Source organism: Pieris napi, chromosome 9 (genome assembly GCF_905475465.1).
Source record: "Pieris napi chromosome 9, ilPieNapi1.2, whole genome shotgun sequence".
Lineage (NCBI taxonomy): Eukaryota > Metazoa > Arthropoda > Insecta > Lepidoptera > Pieridae > Pieris > Pieris napi.
In genome coordinates, this window is record NC_062242.1 from 11,741,189 (window position 1) to 11,767,795 (window position 26,607).

General features: G+C 32.0%; 3 protein-coding genes and 1 long non-coding RNA gene across 9 annotated transcripts in view; 2 read left to right on the forward strand and 2 right to left on the reverse strand.

Moving 5' to 3' along the window:
* The first annotated feature begins 55 nt into the window (after window positions 1-55).
* On the forward strand, window positions 56-4,799 carry LOC125052352 (zinc finger protein 728-like). 2 transcript variants are annotated; one of them, XM_047653141.1, is made up of 8 exons: window positions 56-186; window positions 297-490; window positions 584-1,051; window positions 1,288-1,625; window positions 1,756-1,903; window positions 2,108-2,245; window positions 2,328-2,477; window positions 4,694-4,799. In XM_047653141.1, exons 2-8 carry the CDS (start codon window positions 302-304, stop codon window positions 4,694-4,696), a joined length of 1,434 nt encoding a protein of 477 aa, XP_047509097.1. In that variant the 5' UTR covers window positions 56-186; window positions 297-301; the 3' UTR covers window positions 4,697-4,799. The 2 variants fall into 2 exon arrangements, with proteins under 2 accessions (XP_047509097.1, XP_047509098.1); XM_047653142.1 differs by lacking the exon at window positions 56-186 and having other exon boundaries at window positions 218-490.
* Window positions 4,800-5,581: 782 nt separating this feature from the next.
* LOC125052415 (poly(A) polymerase type 3) lies at window positions 5,582-15,573 on the reverse strand. 4 transcript variants are annotated; one of them, XR_007117445.1, is made up of 15 exons: window positions 15,419-15,572; window positions 13,978-14,174; window positions 13,226-13,455; window positions 12,178-12,285; window positions 11,799-11,910; window positions 11,210-11,368; window positions 10,532-10,743; window positions 10,255-10,375; window positions 9,911-10,087; window positions 9,512-9,619; window positions 9,257-9,306; window positions 8,500-8,661; window positions 8,076-8,225; window positions 7,108-7,464; window positions 5,582-6,772 (listed from the first exon to the last, which is right to left on the reverse strand). XR_007117445.1 is itself a non-coding variant. In XM_047653240.1 (14 exons), exons 2-14 carry the CDS (start codon window positions 14,114-14,116, stop codon window positions 7,288-7,290), a joined length of 1,896 nt encoding a protein of 631 aa, XP_047509196.1. In that variant the 5' UTR covers window positions 14,117-14,174; window positions 15,419-15,573; the 3' UTR covers window positions 5,582-7,287. The 4 variants fall into 4 exon arrangements, 3 of the variants coding, with proteins under 3 accessions (XP_047509196.1, XP_047509194.1, XP_047509195.1); XM_047653240.1 differs by having other exon boundaries at window positions 5,582-7,464; window positions 9,257-9,297; window positions 15,419-15,573; XM_047653238.1 differs by having other exon boundaries at window positions 5,582-7,464.
* A 509-nt stretch (window positions 15,574-16,082) lies between these two features.
* The window catches only part of LOC125052417 (MAP/microtubule affinity-regulating kinase 3-like), a 150,515-nt gene continuing 139,990 nt past the window's right edge, over window positions 16,083-26,607 (forward strand). Inside the window, exons 1-2 of one of the 2 annotated variants that reach the window (XM_047653257.1) lie at window positions 16,083-16,323; window positions 16,465-16,752. In XM_047653257.1, coding sequence (XP_047509213.1) covers window positions 16,615-16,752 — 138 coding nt within the window. In that variant the 5' untranslated portion in view covers window positions 16,083-16,323; window positions 16,465-16,614. Of the gene's footprint in view, window positions 16,753-26,607 lie in introns of both variants that reach the window. The other variant, XM_047653256.1, reaches the window with a different exon arrangement.
* On the reverse strand, window positions 23,342-24,859 carry LOC125052419. The gene is made up of 4 exons (XR_007117446.1): window positions 24,661-24,859; window positions 24,180-24,555; window positions 23,724-24,100; window positions 23,342-23,502 (listed from the first exon to the last, which is right to left on the reverse strand). It is a non-coding gene; the product is annotated as an uncharacterized LOC125052419 (long non-coding RNA).

Here is a 26,607-nt window from a genome sequence, read left to right on the forward strand (position 1 = left end):
TTTTGAGTAAAGGTAAAATTAAGTAATAGTTACCGATTTCAGAGTCTTCTGACGACTAGAAAATACTAATGTTTATCGGAATTCATCTGTGGTCAGTTGTCAGTAAAGGATGCGTACACTCCATATATCAATTTCATTTTCTATATTCCTAACTTTTTGTATCGAAAGGGGAATTGAAATTTAAAAGTAAGAACGCATCCTATCATTTATATATTTTGTACAGCTGTTCTTTGTTATTGTTGTATTACTATAATGAACAAAATGATGAAAAGTTTTATTACCTTACAATATTTCAGGGAAAATGACACAAAGAGTAGAAGTGAAGGATATCATCAAAACTCTAATAAATGGTTCACCTAGTGAGCAATTTTGTATAGTTTGTTTTGAGTCAGTAGAAGGGTCAATTTCTGAGAATGTTTTCACAACTATTTGCAATGAAGATGAAGAGTTTTCTGTTGGACAATTGTTGAAAAATATATGTAATACTAAGGTTTGTTTCTAGAAAGAAAATTGTATTAAATGAAAATTTTGACTAATATTTTGCTGCTTTCAACTATTGTAAAATAATAAATTCTGTTTTCAGCTCCACCTTACAAGCAATGACAGAGTTTGCTTAAAATGTTTGAAACTAGCAACTGCTACATATAAATTCTATACTCTGGTTAGTGATAGTAGAAAAATATGGGATTTTTATGTAACAGAATTAACATCTCAAGTTTCAAGTAATAAGTCTGAGTTAACGAGTGAACCAACCATTGTTGTATTACCAAATATACTTAATGCTAATAAATGTTTGGATCCTGAAACAAAACAAAACATACAAGACAATATAAAAAGCATTTTGAAAATAAATGGAAGACTATTATGTAAGTCAGAAAAGTCAAAAGCTGGAGCTGTAAAGAGTGTGGTCCAACTAAAGCGACGAAGATCGTGGAAAAGAAAGCCCATGATATCTGAACAATGTATGCAGTGTCCAGCAAAGTATAGAATGCTTGGAAAACTTAAAGAACATATGAGAATGGAACATGGAACAGATATTCATATTTGTAAGGTAAATTCTTATTGTATTATCTTTGTTTAGATAAGTTTATAATCTACTATTCAAGATTCGATTTTTCTGGTGTTTATTGCATCTGTGTTTGTTGCCTAATTAAGTATTTATAGCTTGCTATCTCACTATAACACCAACACCCTAAACATTTTTGAAATAATGTCATAAATTGATGTCAGACATGCTTAATTTAACTGTGTTGTATTTGCTTAAATAATCTAATAATTTTTTTCTAGGTTTGTAATGCATGCATAGAAGATGAAAGAGACTACAAATTTCACATACTAACGCACACAAATTTATACATTTGTGACATATGCAGTATGACATTTAGAGGTCGAAATGGTGTAATTAACCATTTAAAATGGCATGATAACATAAAAAAACTTATAAAAACAGATCAAGGTCATATTTGTGAAATTTGCGGACTTATTTTTGAAAGTGACAACACTTTGGAGGAACATAATTTAACAACACATGTGAAAAATTATACTTGTTACTATTGTGGCAAGATGTATAAGGGAGAGGTATCATTTGAAGCTCATATAAGAAAACATGAATTTTATATGAACAAGTAAGTTATTATGAAAGTTTTTTATTAAATTCACAACCATTTCATTTCGAATTGAATTAAGTTTTTAGGTCTATGAAATAATTAAGACTCTAAACTTTGAATTACCAAATAGAAGCAACAATTTTTTCAGAAACTCAACGGATAAAGCAATAGATGTAAGAAAACATGGCAAACGGAGCTCATTCACATGCTGTCAATGTGGGAAGTCATTTAAACATGAACGTACATTGATGTTCCATGAACGATTGCATACTAATGAGAGACCCTATGTGTGTGAAGTATGTATCCTTTATGCTTAAGTTGTTCCAAACCAAGAGTATTTAATTGAGTTACATAGACTCCTCTTAATCTTTACATGTATCTGATATTCTCTTATTGTGTTATACAATAGTGAAATTTAAAATTTTATTATTTAAATTAACTGACTTATTTTAAAAAAAACCAAAGAGGTTATCAAATTTGATGTAATACTTTATTCAAAGGTGTGTGGAAGGAACTTTGTAACAGTAAATCGTCGCAACCAGCATGCGTTATGTGCGCACACGGCGCCTACGCGACGCTGTCCACTGTGTCCTGCCCTCTTTCATTTGAGGTCTATGGTCAATACTCATATTAAGAAGGTGCATATATTTTAATAATACACTTTTTTTTAATGTATTAATACTACTTATATTTCAATTATTTGATTATAATTTATTTTAGGTACATCTGAAATCGAATAAACGCTGCCAACGCCCTCCAAAATATCAAAATGTGTACTGGAAAACAAAAACTGTCCCAATTCAAGAGTTAAGCATCGCCATACAAGATAAAGTCTTTAATTTAGAAGCAGGAAAAAATATCAATCATTTAGTAAGTAGATACTCTTCACAAGAGTTAATATAAAACATGTAGCCAGATAAAAATACTCATTATGATTATATTTAATTTTAAAACAATTAAGAATTATACCACACCTAAATAAAAACTTGATTTCAGCATGTTGTACAGTTTTTTCATAGACATGTGTGTCACTGACAATATATGTCATGTGTGTCACAACTCACACATATTGGTGTTCCTCTTGAATGTATATTATTACTAGTATACACCTAGCCGGCAACGCACCCACTAAAAATAAGGGTCCATGGGCTGCGATCACGGCCCTTTTTGGGCTTTCCATAGGCTTGTTTACCCCACTATTCCATAAAAAGATTGCATTATTTAATCCTATTTAATACAAATTTTATGTTTCACTAAGGGACTAATATTAACAATACCGCGTAATCCCCGCCCCGCATTGTATTGTTTTACAAAAGTACCCCCAAAATTCGTTAAGTAATACTAGAACGCTCCCTAAGATAAATCACAATAATGAATGAAGACACGATATAATACACTCGGCGTCAAAAAAATCGCACCTTTCTTAAAATTCGTGATAAGCGAATATAACTTCTAAGATCCTTCCTGTACCCTATCATTTAAAAGCTCAATTAATAAGCTTTCAAAAAAATTATCATTTATTTACGGAAAATCAAAAACCACAAATCGCCAGCACTTTGATTAAAAAGTGGCGACGTACGCGTTTTGAGGCTCACTAATTGTACCACCTTGGACGCGTTTAAAACGAAGGGGTAAAAGTAAATTATGGGTTATTCGCTATCCAGACGTCACAGAGGTCACACCTGAAGAGCTTCGACTAGAAAAAACCCAGTGAAAATGGATACCATGGCAAAGCAGCAGCTCAAGTGGTGGCGCTACTGCAAATCGGACTACGGCAGGTTGAAGTTGCTCGGCAACTGAAAATCAGCCGATTTCGAATGCAACGGGTATACCAACGGTTCCAAGAGACTGGAGGCTACATCAGGAGACATGGATCCGGGAGACGTCGCTGCACTACCGTCAGAGGTGATCGCTCCATTGTGTCGACGTCTTTGCGGAACCGCTTCTCCAACGCTGTGGAGCTGCAGCAGCGGCTTTGAGCTACTCGAATTACAGCTGACAGTGTCTCCACTATCAGAAGAAGGCTGTGAGAGAAGAATTTGCTGCCCCGGAGAGCTGCTTCAGGCCCCCAATTGACTGCCATCCACCGGACGAAAAGGAATCGATTTTACGAAACGCACGTGCCGTGGACATTCGACCAGTGGAGGAATGTTCTGCTCTCCGACGAAACCCGACCTGTGCCTGTACACCAACAACATGCATAAGAGAGTCTACTGGCGACCAGGGGAGCGTTTCACACTAGCCTGCACCGTGGAAACCGTCGGGTATGGAGGAGGATCCTGCATGTTCTAGGGTGGCATTTCTATCGACGGCAAGACAGACCTCGTGTGCGTCTCCAGAGCTGGATATGGTCGCGGCCAGGGGTCTCTGACTACCCACCGGTATACCACCAAGGTTTTGGAGGAGCATGTGGTTCCATGTGCAGGTTTTGTCGGCGCCAACTTCGAGTTCATGCACGACTACGCCCGGTGCCACACAGCCTTGATTGTCAAGTACTACCTACGTCGAGTTGGCATCAAGGTTATGGACTGGCCAGCAAGAAGCCCCGACCTCAATCCTATCGGGCACCTCTGGGACGAGCTGCAACGGCGAGTTTGGGCCCGTGATCCAGCTCCTGCCACTCTCGATGAGCTTCGAGATGCCGTCATCGAGGAGTGGGACAACATTCCCCAGGAACACGTCGTGACGCTCATCAGGTCCATGACACTGACCGCTTGGAAGCTGGTCAGAGGGCTAGAGGAGGCAACACTTGGTTTTAAGACAAATTTTTAAGGATTGTCATTGTTTATTTTTAATTTTTGTATTGTTCCTTTTATTTGTAATTTTGATCAGAATACACATTGTTTCACATTTTCCCAGAATTTCCTTTTTTTACTGGGGTGGTGGCCAATTTCCTACCGTTTTCAAATAAGGGATTTCATTAGCTTTCAAATGATACTAATAATGATAGGGTACAGGAAGGATCTTCGGAGTTATAATCGCTTGACACGAATTTTAGGAAAGGTGCGATTTTTTTGACGCCGAGTGTATGATACAGACATATTTTCTTTATCTTAAATAAAATGAGGAATTTCTTTATTTTTCAGTGACATCAGCATCACCCCAACTGGTTGAATTCAACAGAACTATAGCAATAATTTTTCATTGTATTTGTCAATTTATGTGAATATGAAAATAAATTTTTATAACTAACTTTGGATTTTTGAGGGAATGGTAAAAAAAACAACAGTTGCCTTTTGTATATACATTTATTATTTTTTTTAATTTTTTCATATATATATTTTTTATCATTATTTTATAACGAATTGGCTATCATATATACAAATTACAATAAGTCCTTATAATATCTAGTCTTAAATTCTAAATGGAATCATTCTTTTTAATAAAGTTGCAAATGTAATGTTTTAATATTTTACCTGTTTAGATAATGAATTTTCTTAAATATGCAGTTTAAAAACGCGATCACGCTTTGCACTTAATAAAACTGTACGAAAAAGAGAGATACAATACATATATAATTACTAATATTTGCAGTAAAAGAAAACACAATAATTTGACGTATTGTCTAAACAGGATAATTACACGTTAAATTACACATTACATAAGCTTTATATATTTGCAATATTTCAAACTAATTTTAACTCATTTAGCTTATAATGTCCAGTCATTGTATTTTTAAATGGTAGCCCTAAAAATTAGATTTTTAGTGCATGTTTGCTACATTCAATTACTGTTGCTACAATTGCTAATTCTTCTAATACTTCTGCCATCAGCACACATTTTTGTGTACTATTTAAATAAAATGTTGCTGGGTATTTAATACAGAACAAATTATAATTAGGCTCCTTAATGATTATTAATCAGTAATATAATTACTATTTAAATTTCATACTTGTGAATTGATATCCATTTTTTTATTGTTAAATTGATTTGTTTTTATTTTAACTATCGAAAACTTTGTTGACATAAAATTTTAAGTATGTATCATCTATGATGTAACATCAACGTAAGAGACTAGCTTTACAAAAACTGACCTGAACCTGAACTGTAACCCAACTTCTAAAAACTCAAATAAGATGGTTTACAATTTGATGGGTTTGTTTTACCTATTTTGTTTGCTTTAGTACTTGGATTATAGGTACAAAAATTTATAGCAGTAATAATTGGTCTCAAATTGATCTACGGCCCTTTCTGGATTTCTTAATTCAAGGACATAGCTGCAAGATATTTACCAATGTTTAGCAACTTGTCTATATAAATAATCCGTATAGATTGAAAATATTGCAAATACATTATTATTATTATTAGTAGAATAAAGTAGGGTGAATGATGACTATTTACAAGTGAATCAGTGAAATATAGGCAGACAATTATATAATATCAATAACTTGAACAGAAAATCGTTAATTTTTCCTTATTAAATCCATTAACTATTTGAGAAGAATACTAGTATTGGCCAAGTATTACTAAAACTTTTATGCCATATGCACATAAACAACAGAGATTTTTACACATTCCTTGTTGTTTGACTAAAGATAGATTAGTGAGTATTTATTTCAGTTAAGTAGCTTACATCAAGGAAAGTTAGAGAGTTCTATCTTTATGCAAATAATCTATGCATTACATTTGAGCATGGTAGATGACAAAAAAATTATTCAAGTAGTACCTAGTTTAATACTGAAAAATTAACAATTCTATACTTTTGTACTAATTGGCGTTTAAATTTGAACTATTGAAAATCTCTTAGACAAAATGTGTCCAATAAACTATAAAAATAGTCAAACGCCCCATGATTTGTCCAATTATGACAATATAAGAATTTAAGACAAACCATCTTGTTCAAAGGATGGGACTATTGTTAATTTAAGATTGAATTATAATATATACTAGCAACTAGCATAGCTAGTTTTTTAATTAACATACATTCATATGTTGCAAGATACAGAAGAGAAATAAAAGAAGTAAGAAAAGTTTAGTCCTAGTTTAACGAATTATATTAGAGTTAAAATCTTTTAAGTGATTTTTTTCAAATTTTCTCAAATTCTCAAATTACAAAACATTATAGAAATGTTTCAATAATAAATTAACATTAACCCCATAATATTAATAGCAAGAGTTATATCTACGTAACTTACGTGGTGGATGTCCTGTCATGTCGGCTTCATCTGAAATGCAAATACCCACAAAGATTTCACCCACCATTGTTTTTTTTTTTAATTTTAGTTCTGCGTGAGTATGTATGGTGTTAGTGGAAAAGATGTTGGATTTGATAATTGTTGGGATAAATTAATGGTGCCAAGGTACTTAATTATATTCTTAAAAAAGTAATTTCTTGACATTATTCAGGTATCGAGAAAGGTGTTTTAAAAAACAATAAAAAAAAAAACTTGATTTAAACCACTCCATCCCATACTCCCACAAAAACTCATTTCTAAAATTTTCTCATTCTACCTAAAATGCAATGTAAAAAATAAATACACATCCCAAAGTCTACACTTACCAAATAAGTTTATAATTGCACAAGTGTCACTTCACTTTTACACTAAATGAGATTTCATTTATAGTGTTTTATCACTGTCACTACACGTCACTAAGTGTCACCAAGTGTCACTTAGATCCGCTTTATACGGTTTTTGGCGTTGGGTCCATATATGAACCGTTTCCGCCACTCTTCATACTGCTACGTACAAGCAATCGTGTTTGACGTGGAAGGGTGCTCCGGAGGACTGAGAGGCTTTTCTGCAGGTTTTCTGTCTTCTTGGGAGTGATTTGAGGCATTTCCATTCTGAATGTTTACCTCATACACGTTTGATGAGTTTGAGTCTTCGTTGTATGACAATATGCTGACTTCGTCCGTCTGAAATGTTTTATGAACACATTCATTTTTGTTTTTCAGTGTTTTATAGCAAAAATTTATTTTCTGATAATTTTTTTAGTAGTTAATCTAATACAATATAAAATTCTCGTGTCGCGGTGTTCGTGGATAAACTCCTCCGAAACGGCTCGACCGATTCTCACGAAATTTTGTGTGCATATTAGGTATGTCTGAGAATCGGACAGCATCTATTTTTCATCCCCCGAAATGTTAAGGGTAGTCCACCCCTAAATATTTTTTTTATTTTTAGATATTTTTTTATGATACAGCATTAAAAAATACATACAACCCCTAACTTTCACCCCTCTACGATCAACCCCTATTTTTTTATTATAAATGATATACATGGCAAAACGACGTTTGCCCGGTCAGCTAGTATTCCATAAATAACTTAATATTGCTAAAATAACCTAAGCTGCAACAATCCCATTAAAAATATTGCAAGCCACATCTTTCAGGAACAATTCCTCAACATTAAGAGTTTCTACTTTTGAACTATAGTAACATTTCTTTATCAATATTATTCAAAGAAGGACTACTCTACCAGTGGAACACGACACTGGGCCCGTAAGAAGTATAATAAATGTACTTACACTACTCTCAGATAGTCGTTTCGATTTCTTAAGTGGTGCCGGTTGGGCATTGCTGTCCTGCTTACGCTTAGCGCCTGAAGTCGTTCTTTCTCGCTTTATCAGCGACGCAGATAGATATTGGTGCAATTGTTTGCGTCTCACGTGTCTTGCCTGCAAATAATGTATATTAATATCACATTGCTACAATTCAAGCTTGAAATTTTCATTTACAGTAGAATATACAACTGATTTCCTTAGATACTTAAATTTTATCTCTAGTATGTACATTCACCTGAGTCTAATTATTTTATTTTATAAATCAATAATAGTAACAAGCCTTTATAATCCTAGATTGGGTTCAATATTATGGTCACAAAAGTGACCATTTTTTTTTTGTCTTTTGAACAATTTGTGATGTTAAAAAAAAATATGGAAATATACTAACCTCTATGGTCATTCCTTCTCTTAGCATATTGGTGGTTTCGGCTTGATAGTGCACAACTTTTGTGAATGACAAAATATCATGCGTCAAGTCAACATTCACATTTGTCTTGTCAAAAACTAAGCCAATGAACCACATTGAACATAAGTTGGGCATCACTTCTCCCTGAAAAAAAAAAGACTTAGCTACAGTATGTTTTATAAACTATATAATATATATAAAAACTTGTAAAGTATATATATATATCCAATTATATTACTCTATTGAATATCTGTATAAAGATAAGAAGATAGATGTTTTTAATAAAGAAATCAAATATAGAATGTCCATTTTGTTATTACAAAATGCAAAATATTTTTGAAGTTATACTTCTTTAAGCGCGATATGAAAAATTGATGAGTGAAATTTTACGATGCGCGCGCGCCGTGACACAATATTAACAGAATGAAGTTGCCCACGGAAGATGCTACGGCATTGGACATAATTTAAAAACAACATTCGAATAATAATAGAATTTATGTTACACATAATGTAAGAGAATAAAAATAAATATTTATTTATTTAATTTTTCAAATGTAAACTGACCTTTATTGACTTTTCCAGTCTTTGATTATTTAATTGTAATTAATTATTTGCATGCAATCAAAAACTATTTTTAATAATGCCAAAGAAGTATAACTTCTTACGCGCGTATATAAGTACACGCACCCTTTTTTTTTATTAATACAATTTAATTTACTAATAAAATTGTAATACTTACATTTTCATTCTTTTTGACTTCCACATCCACGTTTGAGGGCACTGGAGTACCTAAAAATTCAATAACATTTAACAATTACATATAAGCATTTAAAGTTAAATACAATCTTTTTTTTAACGTTAACATTTAAAAAAGATTATAGTTAATAATAAAGCTACAAATTGTTTACCAGATAAATCCGCAGAAGTCCTTTACTTTAGAAATAAACAGGTATTAATTGAGTGAACTATTAAATATTAGAAGTATTTATCTCACCCGGTGGTAAGGCTAGGGGTTGTCCATTATTGGTGTTCAATGGCACGGAGTTATAACACTCAGGGTTCACGTGCGCTATTGTTATGTGTTGATTCCTTTCTAGTGTTGCTGTAATGCAAAAAGATGTTTGGATAAATTGATGTAACATAATGAAAAATAATATATTGAGATTAAACATGACTTTAAAGAGTATGGAGTAAAGAACACTTGTCAATTATTCAAAACTAAACTTTTCATTTAAAATTTAAACTTTGTATCTTTTTGTCAAATTAAGTTTACACTGTGATGAAAAGAGACAGTTAAAATGGTGCAATTATACCAATTTAGTTTTAGATTATGTTGCTATATTTGTTTTTATATACGTTATATATATATATAAGTATCATGTAAAGAACTTACTTATAAGATGTCTGATCTTGCTCTCAATGAGGCCACACCATTGCAGCTGATCATCTCCATTGACAGAGGACGCTAGCAACACGATGAAGTGCTTGTATCTTAAGAAAAAGTTTGGTGCTTCAAATAACTTCTCCCACCCACATTTTCCCAACATTATTTCGTCTGTTATTGCTAAACCTGAAATATTTATTTAAAATTAAATAATATTATTAATAGATTTTGAAGAGAATTGATGAAGAGGAATTTAAATTGTTAATTTCTGTTTCTGTATGTTACCCCCAAAGCAAGTCACGAGAAAACACTTAAAAGCCAATTACATAATTCTAGGTTTTATAAAGTCTTACCGAGTCTAAATTCTTCCATGATCACAGTTCTGGTGGAAGCTGATACATTGAAGGTTGAGTTTTGCTGCGGGTAGGCCGGTGTGATGATCGGCATCAGATGGAAACGGTCAGACATATTGACCTGAATAAAAAAATAATTAAAGATAATAGATTGGTCTATTGATATGATAAAAAATGCATTTAATTTTCTTGGAAAAATCTTAAACATCACAGACTAAATTTTTTTATATATACACTATTCATTTCAAATAATATTAGTACTCATTAAAAACCATACCCGTGGGTCCCATACAGGAAATCCAAGGTTGACTGAATCGGGTTGCTTTAGAAGAACCGGTTGTGGCCATTTCCATTGGCTGAATACAAGAAAGAATTTGTGAACCAATGTGGCCGGTAATGCATTTGGATAGAGTTGGCATGTTCGGGCAACTAACATAGCCCAAGACACACCACCGAGATAACCCAATGTGTTTGAGTAGATACCGTGACCTGGAAAGTAATTAATAAATAAGAAAAAATTAACTACATATAATGTGTGTTTTTTTTATTTGGTAAAAATTCAAAAATCATTTAATCATATAGGTAACACATTGTATACTTATGATCGTTAAAAAAAAGTAATGTATATGAAATGCTTTTTACTTTACATTTAGTGCCAGTTCTCAAATCAAGGGCGTAGAACGGAAGAGAAGAACTGGCAATAAACTCTCTGCCACTCTTTTTAATTGCCATTTGTTTTACAACTACTATGGTACAAATACTATGGTCAAAAAATTTAATTAAAAACCTTAAAAATTAATACATAAGTATAAAAGTTTTTGCTTTTGACACATAAAATGATTAACAATAAGGATGTCGGTAAACATATATATGTGATATTCACGGACCAAATTTACACATATTTACATCATATAAAGGTGTTAATTTATATCTAAAATTATACATTATTACTTACGTTTAGCCCATAGCTTGATAGCCCTTAATGTCAACCGAAAATTGTTTATATTAGGCACTAGACGCAATATTTCATCTGTTACCCGGCAACCGTTTAGTGACCTCACGCATTTTTGATCCAGATTCTTCAGTAGAATGTCATCTCGTAGGTCGAACGAATCTGGAAGAAAATAATTAAATAAGCCTGGGCATAAACTTGTATTAAGGCTACTTTTTTATTATGTTGATGATCAACATACTCTGTAATTTCCAATCGATTTTATAGAAACCGAAATTGAATTTATACAAAGGACAGAAGACGGCAGCCCTATCGTTATTAGAAGTATCAAAACAATACATTTAATAGAAGATTTAAAATAAATCACTTTTTAGAATGTAAGGTGTGATACACAGAAGAGAAATATATTATATACTGTTCCCTCAGTGCAATCATAACCTTTCTTAATAAATACAGTTTTATAATATAACTACTTCTGTGTTATGGCTCAAACTTTAATATAAATTAAATTGTTTTTAAACCCAGAAACTATGCTGAACTTTATCTTTATAACATGAATGCTATAGAAATGCTACAGAAATGTATGACATACCAGGTATTTCCTTTAAAGCAAGTCGTGCAAAGAGCAAATCAATCTCAATTCCATCAAAGTTCATCTTAATAACAGGCACAAATGCATCTTCTACTGCGCGCAAATCTTTCACCTGAAAACACAATTTTGTAAATCATATGGTAAGAAGGGTTTTTGGTCAATGTGTACTGGAGCCAGTGAATTATGTACTTTATCTACTATTAATAAACAAAGAAAAACTATTATAACGCTGAAATGTAATTATTCCATATTTCTTTGGTGGGATTAAAAGACAAGAAATAATTACCAAGTAATGGAAATTGATTTTGAATTTCAATTTTTCTCTACATTACGGTGAAATTTAAGTTTTTTAAAAGCAATCAAAACATATGATAAATACCTGTGGCTGTTGTTTCAGAAGATCATAGAAAGACTGGAAGTAATCAGATCTATCAATATGCCTTGGAGCAACACATAGTGCATCTATATCTGCACCTCTGTGATGTACCTAGAAATATTTGTTCAAATATTAAAACCAAAATAATAAAAAATAAAGTTTAATACTAATTACAGTCAAAACCGGTTATAACGACATTGAAGGGACCGTATAGTTGCCGACGTTATATCCGATAGTCGTTATACGCAATGTCATATATTATATATACACAAGTATAGTTCATATGTATTGTACATATATATATATACATACAAGTTATATTATCATAGTTATCTATCTAGAATAGGTAGGTATGGTTATAATATGGTATGTTAATATTATAATATGTAAACGAGTCGAAAAAGAAACAAAAATATTTATTACGAAATAATTAGGTACAAAAGTAATCAGTCATTTTGGTCTGTTTTTTTTTAGCCCAGTCTCAAATATTTTTTGCATTTTACGTTTCATACTCCTCAAGTTATGAGTATCACCAGTATCAAACTGTTCGTTAAAGGCAACAAATTTTTGCAAAATTGTTACAGCGTTAAGAGCCTCCGAAATCGTTGTTGGCTGAAACTGTTCGTTGGGAGAAAGTGCGTAGGTAATAATATGCCTAAATATTCATTCAATGCCTCTAAATTCTAAATAAGATTTAAAATCGTTTGTATTGTTTTGTTTTGCTGAGACAAGAAGTGGTTGGTCGTTATAGCCGATGAATATCCATAAAATTTCGTCGTTGTAAGCGATATGTCGCTGTATCCGATGTTGTTATAAGCGGTTTGTTTACTGAATAGTTTACTAGGGATTCGGACGGGACCATACAATCTGGTTGTAATAACCGATAGGTCGTTGTAAACGATGTCGTTATAAACGGTTTTGACTGTATTACTAAACATACTTTTTACAAGTAGGTATTTCCATATAATTGAATACCTGTAGATGTGTTTTTAATAGAGAAACCGAACTGAAATATAATGTGAGTTGATAAGTTAATAGGTAACAAACTTACCCCTAGCCTATAAGACCCAAATGTATAAATATTCCCTCCAACAGTATCTGCCACGCTTGGCGGCATATTCTTCCTCAATGACTCATCCCTAATCCATTGGCGCACCAGTCTATGCAATGCTCCCAACACCTCCATACGATGATGCATCTCACCCTCAGACTCAAATACTCCATACGGTGTCAAAGAATTCTTAAGTTCAGTAGTTTTATCAATGTCAATCTGCTTTGGACCTGAAATTTGGATTATGTATAATATTACTATTACTACTCTGGTCACACAGGTTGCATTTGCTAACGTATAGCATATAGTATTCATTTCAATTTTTTTTAAATTAAATACTATTCAGTTTACAACAAAGCTGTCATTAGAAACAATGATAATTAGCTAATGATTATTATCTATAAAGTGATAATAAAATATAATAAAGTGAATTTATTACTAATTACTTTTGGCAATGCTTATTAAGATGTTTTTAAAGATTTTCTTCTTTATTTATTAGTAATTATTCTGATCTAAACTAAATAAAAAAACACTGTGTTTGTTTGCTAGGAATGGATTAAAGTTATACCTATCAAAAATATTTTTTTATAAATATGACTTATCAAAAATAGTTTGTATTAAACCATGTATTTTCTGGTTTTAAACTAGACAGCACTGATAATTATATTTATTTTCAGAAAGTGATTCTTAATTTTTGACTTGATTTCAATTAAATTTTAGGGATTCAAAGCAAAGAAAAAAATAATACATACCTGCCATAGAAATAGCAGAGGTCATTCCCAAAGTTTTCAAGTTCTGTTGGTTCTGATGTTCATTTCCTTTTGAGGTATTTTGGTTTTGGTTGTTAGTGTGTGAATACTGTGAAGCTGGCCACATCTTGACTAACTTCATATGACTATTCCTTAACTAGGATGGGATAGCAAGCTGTCTTTTAGCTGTAAGCATATGTCTGTAAAATTATAAAAACAAACTATGCAAGAAATTCTACATATATTAAATGAAATTACAGTATATTATGATAGATATTGTATGATGTACTAATTAAATATGCCGATTATACATTTACAAAAAAAAATATTTATTTAAGAGTAATTAGAATGTAATTAATTAATTGGTTGAAATTCATTAGAACTTCATTATTTCATAATATTACTTTATTTGTAAAGACCAGGTATACCCAAATAACAATTTTAAGATTTTATAACTACTTATGTCCCTGTTATAGATATAAATATTATTAAGTAGCTCATTATATGGTATGTTAAAATGAAATTGAACTCTACCAACAAGACTCCAAAGACTTGTAACTGTATAATTTTAACATTGTTTTTTAGATTTTAGCCAAACTCATAAATTACAAGAACAAGAAACAAATAGCCAAAGAATATAACTTAATTATTTTATTTTTATAAAAGAATGAAAGATTTAGAGTATGTTATGGTTTTAAAGTATATCTCATACATAATAGTCACCCTACAAAGGATAATTTTAGTTTTAGGGTGACACAAAGAAAGTTGTAGAGGGGAAATAGTTATAACATCTTAAAAACTATTCTTAGCTATATCTCCCTAAAGTTACATGAAGATTTACATTTGGTGTACTTGTGGAAACAACTTAAGGCATTTTTAGATAAATAAAGACTTTTTACTTGTAAAAAGTATATGCATATAGCATTCATTCCTAAAGCTTTCATTGACTTTGATTTACAAAGCAATTGAAATTATTTAAGACTCATATTACATTAAACAATATATTAACATGTTTGTATTACTAAGGTTGGTATAATGCAAGAGTGGTATATTTTGTAGGTAAATTATAAGTTCATTCACCTATGTATTTGTGGTGCAAAGTAATTGTATTTTCACTTAACACTTACACTTACGAAGGTGAACAAAAGCTGTAATCAACGTACATACGAAAAACCTCGAAAATCACGGAAACAGAATCGTTATTCTTCAAGACCTTTATTGTTCTTTTTAAGGTCATCGTATAAAAGATAATTATACACTTTTCAAACTAGAATTTTGATGCAATATATCCAAACAACCAAAAATAGATAACTACTAAAATAACCTACTTCTTGAAAATAACATGACTTGGTTTTAAGAAAAGGAGGCTCACGTTGCATTTAACAATGTTATTACGTTACACTAACCGCTATAGTAAAGGCGGCACATGCCAATCAGTACTTACCAATTAATTAACACATAGAACAAGCACTGAATTTACACGACTAGTCACTGCAACGACTAGTAAAGAAATAAACATCTTTTGCAAAACATTCTAAACAATCACCCAACAGTCGCCAACAACAAGCCAACCATTTTTAATAAAATGGCGCTGTCTATTATTGCCATATTAAAGGCAGTCTCTATGCTCTGTATTTATATCACTACCCTGTGGTGCCAAAAAAAGAAGTAACCAATATTATAATATTTTAAAAATGAAATTTTATCTTATTATTTACTAAATAAACCAAGATTTATTCAATAAATCATTTCCACTATATTTATTTTGCTAGTAAATTATGACTAATACGCGGAACGGAAATTAAGGAATAAATTTTAGTAAAACAAATTAAACTATCTAATAAAACTAATTCTTTAATTTTCATTCTTTTGGTGTAAAATATATATATCGTATTTTAATTTATATACATCCTGCGCATGCCCAAATTAGGCTAATAATTATTTTTACTAATGGTAACTCTTATGTTTCTGACGTATCAGTAAAGAGCGACAACCACGACAAATAGGAATTAGGAATCGAAGTTAATCACCTATAGCTGTCTCTTTTTATTCTGCATCAAAAAAAGGGATTGATAGAGAGCCGGTTGATGTTTTCGTGTCAGCCTTGTGCTCATTTACGAGTAAGTAAAATCCGCCATCTTGAGAGTGACTCTAAAAGAATAATAAGCGGATTTTCGTCGCGTTAAATATAATATCTTTAAATAATTAGTAATTAAATTAAAGAACATTATACTCATAGTCAATTTAGTCATAATAGTTTAGGTTGTTCGCTTTATATTAATCGATTTTTGTAGGTGTTAAATGCCCAAAACGCCGATTTATTTGCTAGTGTTTATGTGACAGCAGAAGGTACTGAAAGCTTTCTAATAGTTTTTTGCGTGTCTATTTCCGTTTTCAATCTCGACCTACGTTAGCTTATTACGTGAAAGTGAAGTAGGTATTCCCGTTGTGTCCTGTCGGTCATGTGTAAGATCATTATGTATTTTATAGCTTAAAATGCGGTTAGATGGGCGTAGTTGTGTCATATATTTTGTAAAGTGCTAAGACCTCGGGCTTAGGCCAGTTGATAGAGCTCAGTGCGGCCGCAGAGGATGCAAGCAGTGAATTTTGCATAGCGTGGTGTAAAGTTATCCTGAGAAAATGTCGACAACTATGCGGCCGACGTTGCAAACTGTTCCCGAGTCGTTACCGGCAGACCATGTGACGTCTTCTCCAGCTCCAGCTACTACCACGGCTGCAGCCCCCTCGCAGCCCAGGCACCCTCGTCCTATTTTCAAGGTAAGTCTCAGGATGATGTTATTTGATGAATATGACTTGCACGTCGTTGCATCTTACCGAAACATGCAATACAAATCGATCAAACGTCATATTAATTGAATAATTGAGTGTAAATGTGACATATGAGGATTCCTCAATCATTGCTTAAATGGTTATGCCATTGTCTAGTATAATAGAGTAGATTGTTACTTAATGAAAACAACACAGTACAGTAAGACCTACTTATTTGTGTTAATGGTACAGTATAATTTTTTTAATAAATTTTTTAAATTAAAAAAAATTCAACAAAATATTTATCAACATTTATATTTATACATCTGAGTAGAGCTAGACATTGTAAATTAAATGTGTCAAATATCATAGAGTAGAAAGTGTTCACTGTAGCATACAGCTGAAATATTAAATAAATCATCATCACCTACTTATGAGAATTGCAAGTGGAACTAAGTACCACTGCAATTTTTCTAATATAATTAAGATTTAACTGTTTAATAATTTTTTTGCCCACACACATTATGCTTTACAAAGATATTATAAGTATATTTAAAATATTACAAATAACATAGTGTGTCTAAATAATTGATAAACATACTATACATACTAAACTTTTCAATCAATTTTGTATTAAAAAGTATTCATACATAAAAGTATTATAAAAAGTATATATATATATAAAATAGCCATAAAAGTATTCCATTCACTTTGTGCAACTAACTATGATTGCATTATGTTTGGTATTTTTTAATTTCAATAAATAGGTTTCTTTAATTTATGACTGCAATGCTTTATTTATTTTAAATACTCTCACAATAAAGTGGTCCTATTAATATAAGTTAAGAGAAGATCAATTCAGAAGAATGTAACATATAAGTATAATGTTATTGTCAAGGCAATTACTTCATATTTTTATGAATTTAATAAGATTGTAATTAGCACTGCTCTTAATATTTGAACAAATCTAAATATTTTAATTTCAGAGAACATTGAAGTATAATAGAATTAAAAGAATTCTTAGTATATAATGTAGTAATTATTCATGTTGGTACATAACTGTAGTGTTTCCTAATTGATGAATATTGAGCAAATACAGTTACATAAGGCTATGTAGTCTGTTTTTCCTTGAAGTTTCATAGTGTTTTATATAGAAAATATTTATTAATTATAAGTGTGATGTAGATCTAAAGGTGTAGAAATAAAAATTCATTGACCAATTTAGAATCACTATGTCTGTATGTCATTTAAACTCGCGGTGTGAGATAGTCACGCCAAAATATTGCAAATATGGCTAGTCAAAAGTTATTTATAACTAGGAATTTCCCTAATGAAATAATTATTTCTTCTATATCCTTGAATTGATATATTGTTTAGGGGTTTAATTTACTGTTGCTATGTGTGATTACCCATCATCAGTAAAGTATAATGATTTAAGCATACACTCTCCTCAACTGATAATGTTTTCACTAATGTAAATTAATAATATTTACTTTCATTAAGCATTATTCACAGATTTTAATAAATATATTGTATGTAATGTAACTCTATAGAGCTTAGGCTCACATCTCACCTCTAGACTTTTAATATTTAAGAGTTTTATAATATTCAATTTATTCCTACCTTTAAAAATTCTTGAATTGGAATAATGAAGGTGTATTTTCATACTAAATAATACAAGCAATGATTGAGGAAACTTTGTTGTTGAAGCTTCTAGCTATTGTTTGTCTTTTGACACTGGTTGTTGTCTTAATGCTGTGTTTGTTTACAACTGTTTTGCAATAGATCTAAGTATAGTTTTTCCCTATAATAGATTTGTAATTTATTAGTGATAAGTACATAAATGTGATAGGATTAGGGAGACATGTCTTTTATCTTATATTTTCTGATACATCTGTTATAGTTGACAGTGAATTATTCAAGTTTATGTCAAAGTTGATTGTTTAGATTGTTTAATGGAAATTAAGTGATATATTTCTGCTCATCATTTATGGTACAGTAAATATGTTATTGAATAAGTCATTTCGAGTTACGTAACGTACGCCGTACCCAATGACCTAATTACATTACATTACTCTATGGAAAGTGGTGGCCCATTTATTCTAATAAGACAAATGTTTTCATGCAGAAAGCTTCCATGCAACAGTGATCATACCCATAGTTGTATAACATTGTTTTTTGTAATAGGGTTAAGTAACTTTATACTATAGAAATAGTTAATTAATCAGAAGGCGAATCGAGATTTGCAAATAGCATTCATGCGGATAATGTCTAGTTTATGTACAAATAACATAAAACAAAAATTACTGCTAAAAGAGCTACTTAACTCATGAACTCGGCTAAAATGTCTAATAATAAAGCAAATCACCGCCAAAATACGGCACAGATTGTTGAGGTCATTGCTATTTTGACAATGAACTTAATTTCAAATCGATTTATGATAATTTGACTGACGAGTTCGCGTGTGAATGTGAATCACGCTTCGATTTTAAAACAATAAAATGCAATTATTAGTTATTTACGTTAATTATTAATAATAATAATAATTAATTTTTTAAACGAAAATTTTTTTTTTTTGTCTACTTTACTACGTATAAGTTTCTGATTACATTGTTTGTTTTTATGTTTTTAAATGAAAATAGTTACGATCTTTTTAAAATCGACAAAAACTGAAATGTTATCGAAATGAAGAAGCGAAGAGTTATTTATATCCCAGTTTACGGGAATGTTAATAATCGTTGGGAGAGTTGATCGGTTGTTCGTGGGAGTCACGCAGACTCGTATTCTAAATGAATGGATGTTTAAACTATTTTTAATATTTAAAACATTATATATGGCACCTTAATAACATTTAATAAAGGAAACTTTCAATCTTTTTTGGTAACTTTATTGATGACCATTTATTAATAGTTTCATTATTAAAAATTGGTTTTAACTGCTGCATACCATGCTATTGACTTACGCGAAATCATATGGATAATTGTGTGTCCTGCCTCCTTTAACATTTTCCTTTGTCACACAAACTGTGTATAAAATATATATAATTTACGTACATACGAGACATGCGCGATGCCATTAGGAATTGTAATTATATAAGGAACTATTATTTTAATGAAAGAAACGATTTAATAAGCGTTTAATTAAGTTACGTAAACTATATAAATAGGATAAGTTTCCCTCCTTGTTCTAACCGTTTGTAATTTCATTACTATTCTAGAGTCGTAGTGAAACTGACATTTAAAACTGAGCTATCTGCGTCTATTGGCTGTTTTTAGAGTTAAAATGGGAAAAGTTCCCAACTTCACAAAGTGTTTGTGATATTTTTGTATCAGTTCTAGTAAATTAACTCAAAATAATATCTACAAGAACAGATAATTCACTGGCTTGCACACGGTATACATATAAATTTTTTTTATCCCAATAAAGCTTCTAAAATTTGGATTTAAAAAATATTTTACTAGTATTAACGTGCTTGTTGGTCCACATTTGTATCAGATTAAAGGATTTTTGTAGAAGGCCGATTTTGACGTATTATTAGTATGCGGTTTTGTCCCATTACAGTTTATAAGTAGTATAGTATAATTACAATTAAATAGTAGTTTAAATATTAAGAACCATAGTTCTAAATATATATACATATATAAGGAGATTCAGTAGGTAATTTTTTATATACATGTAGTCATTAGGCGCTAAGTAACATTTGGGCGTGAATGTCACACCCTTTTAATTCAACGAAAACGTTTAATTCATTATTCGTATCGCATCAAATCATACAATGAAAATATATTTTATTTTAATATTATATCAGGAATACTAGCACAGGATGCGTAGAAATTGTGCCATTATGAAAACTTATATTCGTAATAATTAGTGGTGAAGCGTGGTAAATGCCTTCTGAGGCCGGTGCGACATTGCACTTTCTTATTTCATACGAAAACGTCATACAGAAACTGAGTATTAGACCTAAAAATCTCTGTGTAGTCTATTAAAGAAAGCTATCAAAGAGATACAAGAAATTTTATTAAAACCAAAATTAAAGAATCTATTCACGCCATCCAAGTAACTATAGTCCTCTCTGTTCTCATTTTCTGTCCGGAGAGAAGACTTCTCTCCAGCGCGGAAGCATGAAGAATAGGCCCCTTCTCCTACTCTTGAATATAGCAAGAGAGGCCGAGTGGTGTTTGGTATGGGTGCGGTAAGGACAGAAAATGAGAACAGAGAGGACTAGGTACTTGGATAGCGTGAACAGAATCTTTTAAGTTAATGGATATTGGTCTTATTTGATTTATATATAATATATTCAAAAAATATCTGAAAATCTATATATAATAGTTCATTCGTGCAAAATGTATGTTCGCGTGAATTTCTTAATATTTTACAAGTAAAGCTCGTTGTTTAACCTCGACTGTCCGACACATTATGTTTAAATGCATCCTGTTTATATATACATACAAAGTTACTCAATAAATTTGACCTTTATTACGCTGCGTTGCGAAATATACGTTTAATTTGAATTTTGCGTCCTTTCAACCGATTTAATATCAATTGGGAAATTTTTGAATTTCTCAAAAATCCGAGTCTTACACTTAAACTTAAATGACTTATTGTAACAACGTTTTTTAAAGGTTTATGTTTGGGATTGGTTTATTTACGCAGAGTAGTTCTGAAACTTGGATTTTGACTGGATATATATTTCGAGAGTCTATTTATGAAAGTCAAAGTCCTTCAAGAAAGAGTGTACCAATTCTTAAAAGGCCGGCAACGCACTCGCGAGCTTTCTGGCATTGAGTGTCCATGGCGGTATCACTTAACATCAGGTGAGCCTCTTGCCCGTTCCCTCTATAAAAAAAGTCAGTCTTATGTAAGATAAAATGAAGATAAGGTAAAGTCTGACAGTAGTTTCTATTTGGGTATTTACTGTTCTTTATAAATAGATTCTGTCCTTTTGCTATACGCCGTACATAAATCGAATGTCGAAATTGTTACTATTATCTATATTTCAGTTAACATTTTTCCGTATCGATTAAGATAATCATCGCGGATGACGAGCTCGTTCAACCCTATATTTGTTTCGCCCATAAACGTGTAGCATTTCACGACATTCATAAATCATAATTCACCCTATCACCCTCCGTATCTTAAGTACTTCTTATGTATCGGATATCTCCGCGAATCGTCCAACGTAACGTGTGCTTATTCGCGTAAGATGTTTGATTGACAGCACACTTCGGTTGAATGAGATATTTCGATCCTAAATACACATGGAATTGTACATTTCCTTCGAGTTTTTGAAGAGAGTTTGCAGCTTTAAAAGTTACCGAAAAATGTTGTGTCATATACTTTGGAAATCCCATGTGAAAGAAGAGAAAAGGACGTACGCGTTGAATACCTTTTCCAGCTTAAGGGCGACAACGGTATGGCCGATGAGCCTATAGCATATAATGTCATATGCGACAATAGGCACACTCAAAGTTAGTGCTAAACACTGTTCCTTGACACCAGCCATACTAGAAGGCTTGCAATTTACATTAGACTCTATAATATGACAAACTTTAAAGTAAAGCAGCGGTAGTGTCCCTAATATCTTTTGATTTATTGGACCCAATATAAAATTTTTAGTTCACTTTAGAGTGAAATATTTAATCTACGCGAATGAACTCGCCGTTGTCACGCATGAATGATTTCACGTATTGACGTATCTATTTCAATATCCAGGGTATTTATTTGATGTATGAGCATCGAGAAATAAGCTTGTCGGATGAAATAAAGCTTGCCGAGAACGTGACATGGAATTATAGTAGGAGTGAGTAGATAGTTTTCGTCTTTTGGACATTTCGACATTTACTTGAATATATATAGTATTTCAATAAGATAAAGTTGTTTGTTATCTATAACCACCCTCTATATTAATTTACGTTGCGATGTTTAAACTTTTAAGTGATTCAAATTAATATTGTGTATTTGTATAATGCCAATTTGATGTAAATTTTAAAATTATGCATAGATTACACTGAAATATGAATCCTAATGAAATAAATGCCAACAAATTAAAAAGTTTTCTGCTTGTTTTGCTGTTTATTACTTTATCATAAATGAAATCCTGTGTATGCAATTTCATCGTATGAGAAATAAAGTTTTATTGACAGTAATCCGTATAAAGAGGTTATAATAAAATAATTTGTAAATAATCATTACTTTATCCAAAATAATTATTATAAATAATGATTTTCGTACGTCAGTGACATGAATCAGTCACAGATTCGTCGAATCGACGTTGTCGTAGCATGGTTGTGAATTATATGTCTTCGTCTATTCTAATACAGATTAAGAGCGCTTATCCCAATTCAGCCAAGTCAAAATCGACGCGAGACGAGCTACACAACAACAAAATGCGTCTGTGTGCGTAAGCGCTATCTCGAACGTGGAATAGTAGGATAAAATAATATTGATACTTTGATATACACGGTCACGTGTGTGTGCCCCCATGAAACTTTTTAATTTTTATCAAACTAGTATTGGGTAAATGATACATCATAAATTACATTTTTAGATTTTATTATTTACAAACAAGTGCTCCTGATTGGCATCGACTGGCTTTTCCTGGGGTCGATATATTCAGGTAAGAGGCACTTTTCGTAGAAATTGATTAATTTCGGTTTCATTTTTTGGCACCAAAAACCCTCGTCCCTTGATATTACTTCCACTTTAAGTGGAAATTGTTGACCAGTCCACACAGCAAAAAGACACAATTTCTTTTCGCTGAAACATAAAAAAAAATGTGAGAATGATTATCGTTACATTCACGTTAGACCCACCAGGCACGCCGTTTGATTTTTACCCACCAGACTTCCCGAGGGTTAAAAGATGTACACCTTTTTAGGGGCGTTTAGTTCAATTTACGATTGGTATAGCTCGTGCAACGAAACGCGCCTAAACGGTATATCGATAATATGAAAAAATATTAACAATGCTGCAGTTACCTAATGTGAAGCTGCCCCTGAATTTGGTAATACCAATCGTGGTTGGTATTAACGGTGCCGTCCAATTTCCAAAATTTAATTTTGCGCTGCCTTATCGCTTCCTCAGCATCCATGTTGCGTGCAGAATATGGACATTTTATTTCAATAATTCCCTGGTTGTAGAGACCATCGGGAGATGCACCCAAGAAATAATGCTCTTTGTCGATGAAAAGTCCACACTTTTCCACAACGATGTTTTCTTGTTGCTGTAGTTGGTCTATAGCAGATTTTTCATTACTTTTACCATATTCTATGGCTGGCACTTTGTCCAACGAATACGAGTATACGATGGACTTCACAAGAGGTGCTGAGCTTATGTTGGGTCGTCTCTTGCAAATCTAAAAAAAAATAGCTTAGTACGGATAGCTGAGTTACATTCCAGGAAGAAACCTGCGCTTATATTAATATTTAAATTACCTTGCTGAATGATGAGGCTGTCAACAGGCATCTACGGAGCTCTAGCCACAACGCACTTTCAGCTTGTAATACCGTGTCACGTTCAACGGCATGACGATTTTCCACAAGTTCTTTCAAATTAGACAAAAACAAACTTTTGGCTATGTCGTACTGCTCTGGACTCAAATCTGGTTTTTGGCATTTCTCTCCGTAGTCTCGGTTCTCATTACTAAATATTATTTTCCTTTTAGGACCTTGACGGCGGCGATGAATATTGCGCCTACGCCGGCGCAACTCCAGAATTTTTACAGCTTTCCTCGGACTTTGTTTGAAGTTAGTTTGGTATAAATTGTACTGTGGTTTACCGGTATTAAATGCAACAACCGCAGCATGGCACCTATAATAATAATAAAATATCCATTATCCACAAACAATATGCTACAAATTCTATTCTATTCTACTCGTAATATAAAGGAAAGAGCAATTAGACATTTCATAATACCTGGCAGTATAAGAGTTTTTTAAAGAAAAATTTATTCTTTTTCCCCCTATATGCTTAGCCACAATGCTATTAAACTGTTCGGCTCTGTTGTTGTTGACATTCCAGAGTAAACTTTTAGAATGCAAGGCTATTTGGGACACGTGAGCTATAAGTTTACCAAACAAGTTTTTTACAACAGGAACTAGGTTCTGCTCTTTTTTTTTATGGTGCTAGGTATTAAAAAGTCGGCACGCTTGGTTTCAATACAAATCGTGATACTTGCGTTATCTATGTACATCTATATCTGTGATTTACATGCTATTATTTTAGCTAAACATGCGAACTCTGTTGATATTGTAACACCAATTTTATACTATGTTTAAAACTAATAAATTATTCTTATTCATCAACCAAGATATTAATATATTATATTGTCTTTGGTTGTCAGTACGCCGTAATTGTTTACTAAACAGTAACGATGAACAGATTTTACTTACATACCAAATTACCTGTAAATGACAGAAAAATATCGCGAAATTAATTTACCTTTTTGATTGCCTGGCGTTCGCTGCAGACTTCGCATTTCTACTGCAATTATATTTTTTGCGTTTGTTACCCATGCCTGTAATAATATTATTTTTTAGCAAAATTGCGATATGACAACTCGAAAGAAACATTAACTAGAAATTTTACTTACTAAAGTATCAAATCCAATGACGCACTATACTCCTTTTGAACCTCGGTCGTACGTCAGGTCAATCAACTTTTAGACGCGCGGGAAATGAGCGATACGTCCACCCTCTGGGATGACCCGGCGCGTACTAAATCACATTCGCCCGTGCGCGTAATTATATAGGCCATTTTCAATAATAGTTTGTAATAACTATCGTCGTATAATAATTATGTAAATTTACTTTTATTATTTATTCATCCTCAGTTAATCGATACAAAATAGTTTTAACGAATAAAATCGGGCTTTTCTCATAAAAAGCTGTTTCCAAAATCGTATAATAAGTCATTTATAAAAATGGGTGCGTAATTATTAAAATATATAATTTTTAATATTTTCCGCTGTGGTTCACCAATAGACTATATATTCTGTCCTACGAAAATATTTAAAAAAATGTATTTACATAGCTTAATGGTAATTTCATATCTTAAAGTGAGCTCTGACGAGCGCTTTTGAAATTTTGCTTTTAAGAAATGACAAATTAAACAAAGATGTACTATTAAATACCAAAATTTTCCTTTGCAGTACACTTCTATAAGACTTTATGTTTACATAATTGTACATTTCTTTATTTAATAAGCTTCGATTATGTGAAAAGTAGCATGTCAAAAGTCACTAAAATATCGAAATCTCGCCTTCTCACGGCTGCACCCTCTTAAGATAGAAATATAATATATGTGTATTTTTAGAATGATAATTAACAAGTAAATGAAGTTTGTTTACAGCCACGGTACGTCTTAGGGTGTTGCGACGCCATCTTGTCTACAGGCGCGTTTAATTTGAATTTGGGTGTAATTTGTATATACATACTATATATATATATACTTTACACAATTAAAAATAACAAATTAATCTGATGGATTGGTTTAATTAGAAGTAATATAGAAGTTATTTTGGGCTGGCGATCTGAGTGAGTTGTTGCCCCACATATTTTTATGGTGCCACTGGCGGTATTGTTGTGTACCGGGTTGTGCAGCTCCCTCAAAAATGGTTGAGCTGCATGAGCTAATCGGGGCATGCTAGCCGTCTGCTGGCGCAGGCTTGCTCAGATCGATCTGGTTCTTTCTTCCAAAGACCAGTCCAGTAAATACTCTGCATTTGTTTACACCAACTTATTAATTTATCATTGTATTATCTGGACTATAAAAGAGACTAAGACCCCCGAGTTTGTTTCGACATTTCTTCTCAGGGCAGTCAGTTAGGAAATGTCGACTTCATCTAGTTTAGGAAGACATTGT

Excerpts from the sequence above, each read along its gene's own strand:
- LOC125052352 (XM_047653141.1), top strand. The coding sequence starts at position 302 with ATGACACAAAGAGTAGAAGTGAAGGATATCATCAAAACTCTAATAAAT. Across the intron at positions 491-583 it reads AAAATATATGTAATACTAAG|CTCCACCTTACAAGCAATGA; the intron begins GTTTGTTTCTAG and ends TTCTGTTTTCAG. Across the intron at positions 1,904-2,107 it reads AGAGACCCTATGTGTGTGAA|GTGTGTGGAAGGAACTTTGT; the intron begins GTATGTATCCTT and ends CTTTATTCAAAG.
- LOC125052415 (XM_047653238.1), bottom strand. The coding sequence starts at position 14,116 with ATGAAGTTAGTCAAGATGTGGCCAGCTTCACAGTATTCACACACTAAC. Across the intron at positions 12,286-13,225 it reads TTGGGTCTTATAGGCTAGGG|GTACATCACAGAGGTGCAGA; the intron begins GTAAGTTTGTTA and ends AAATATTTCTAG. Across the intron at positions 10,744-11,209 it reads TATCAAGCTATGGGCTAAAC|GTCACGGTATCTACTCAAAC; the intron begins GTAAGTAATAAT and ends ATTACTTTCCAG.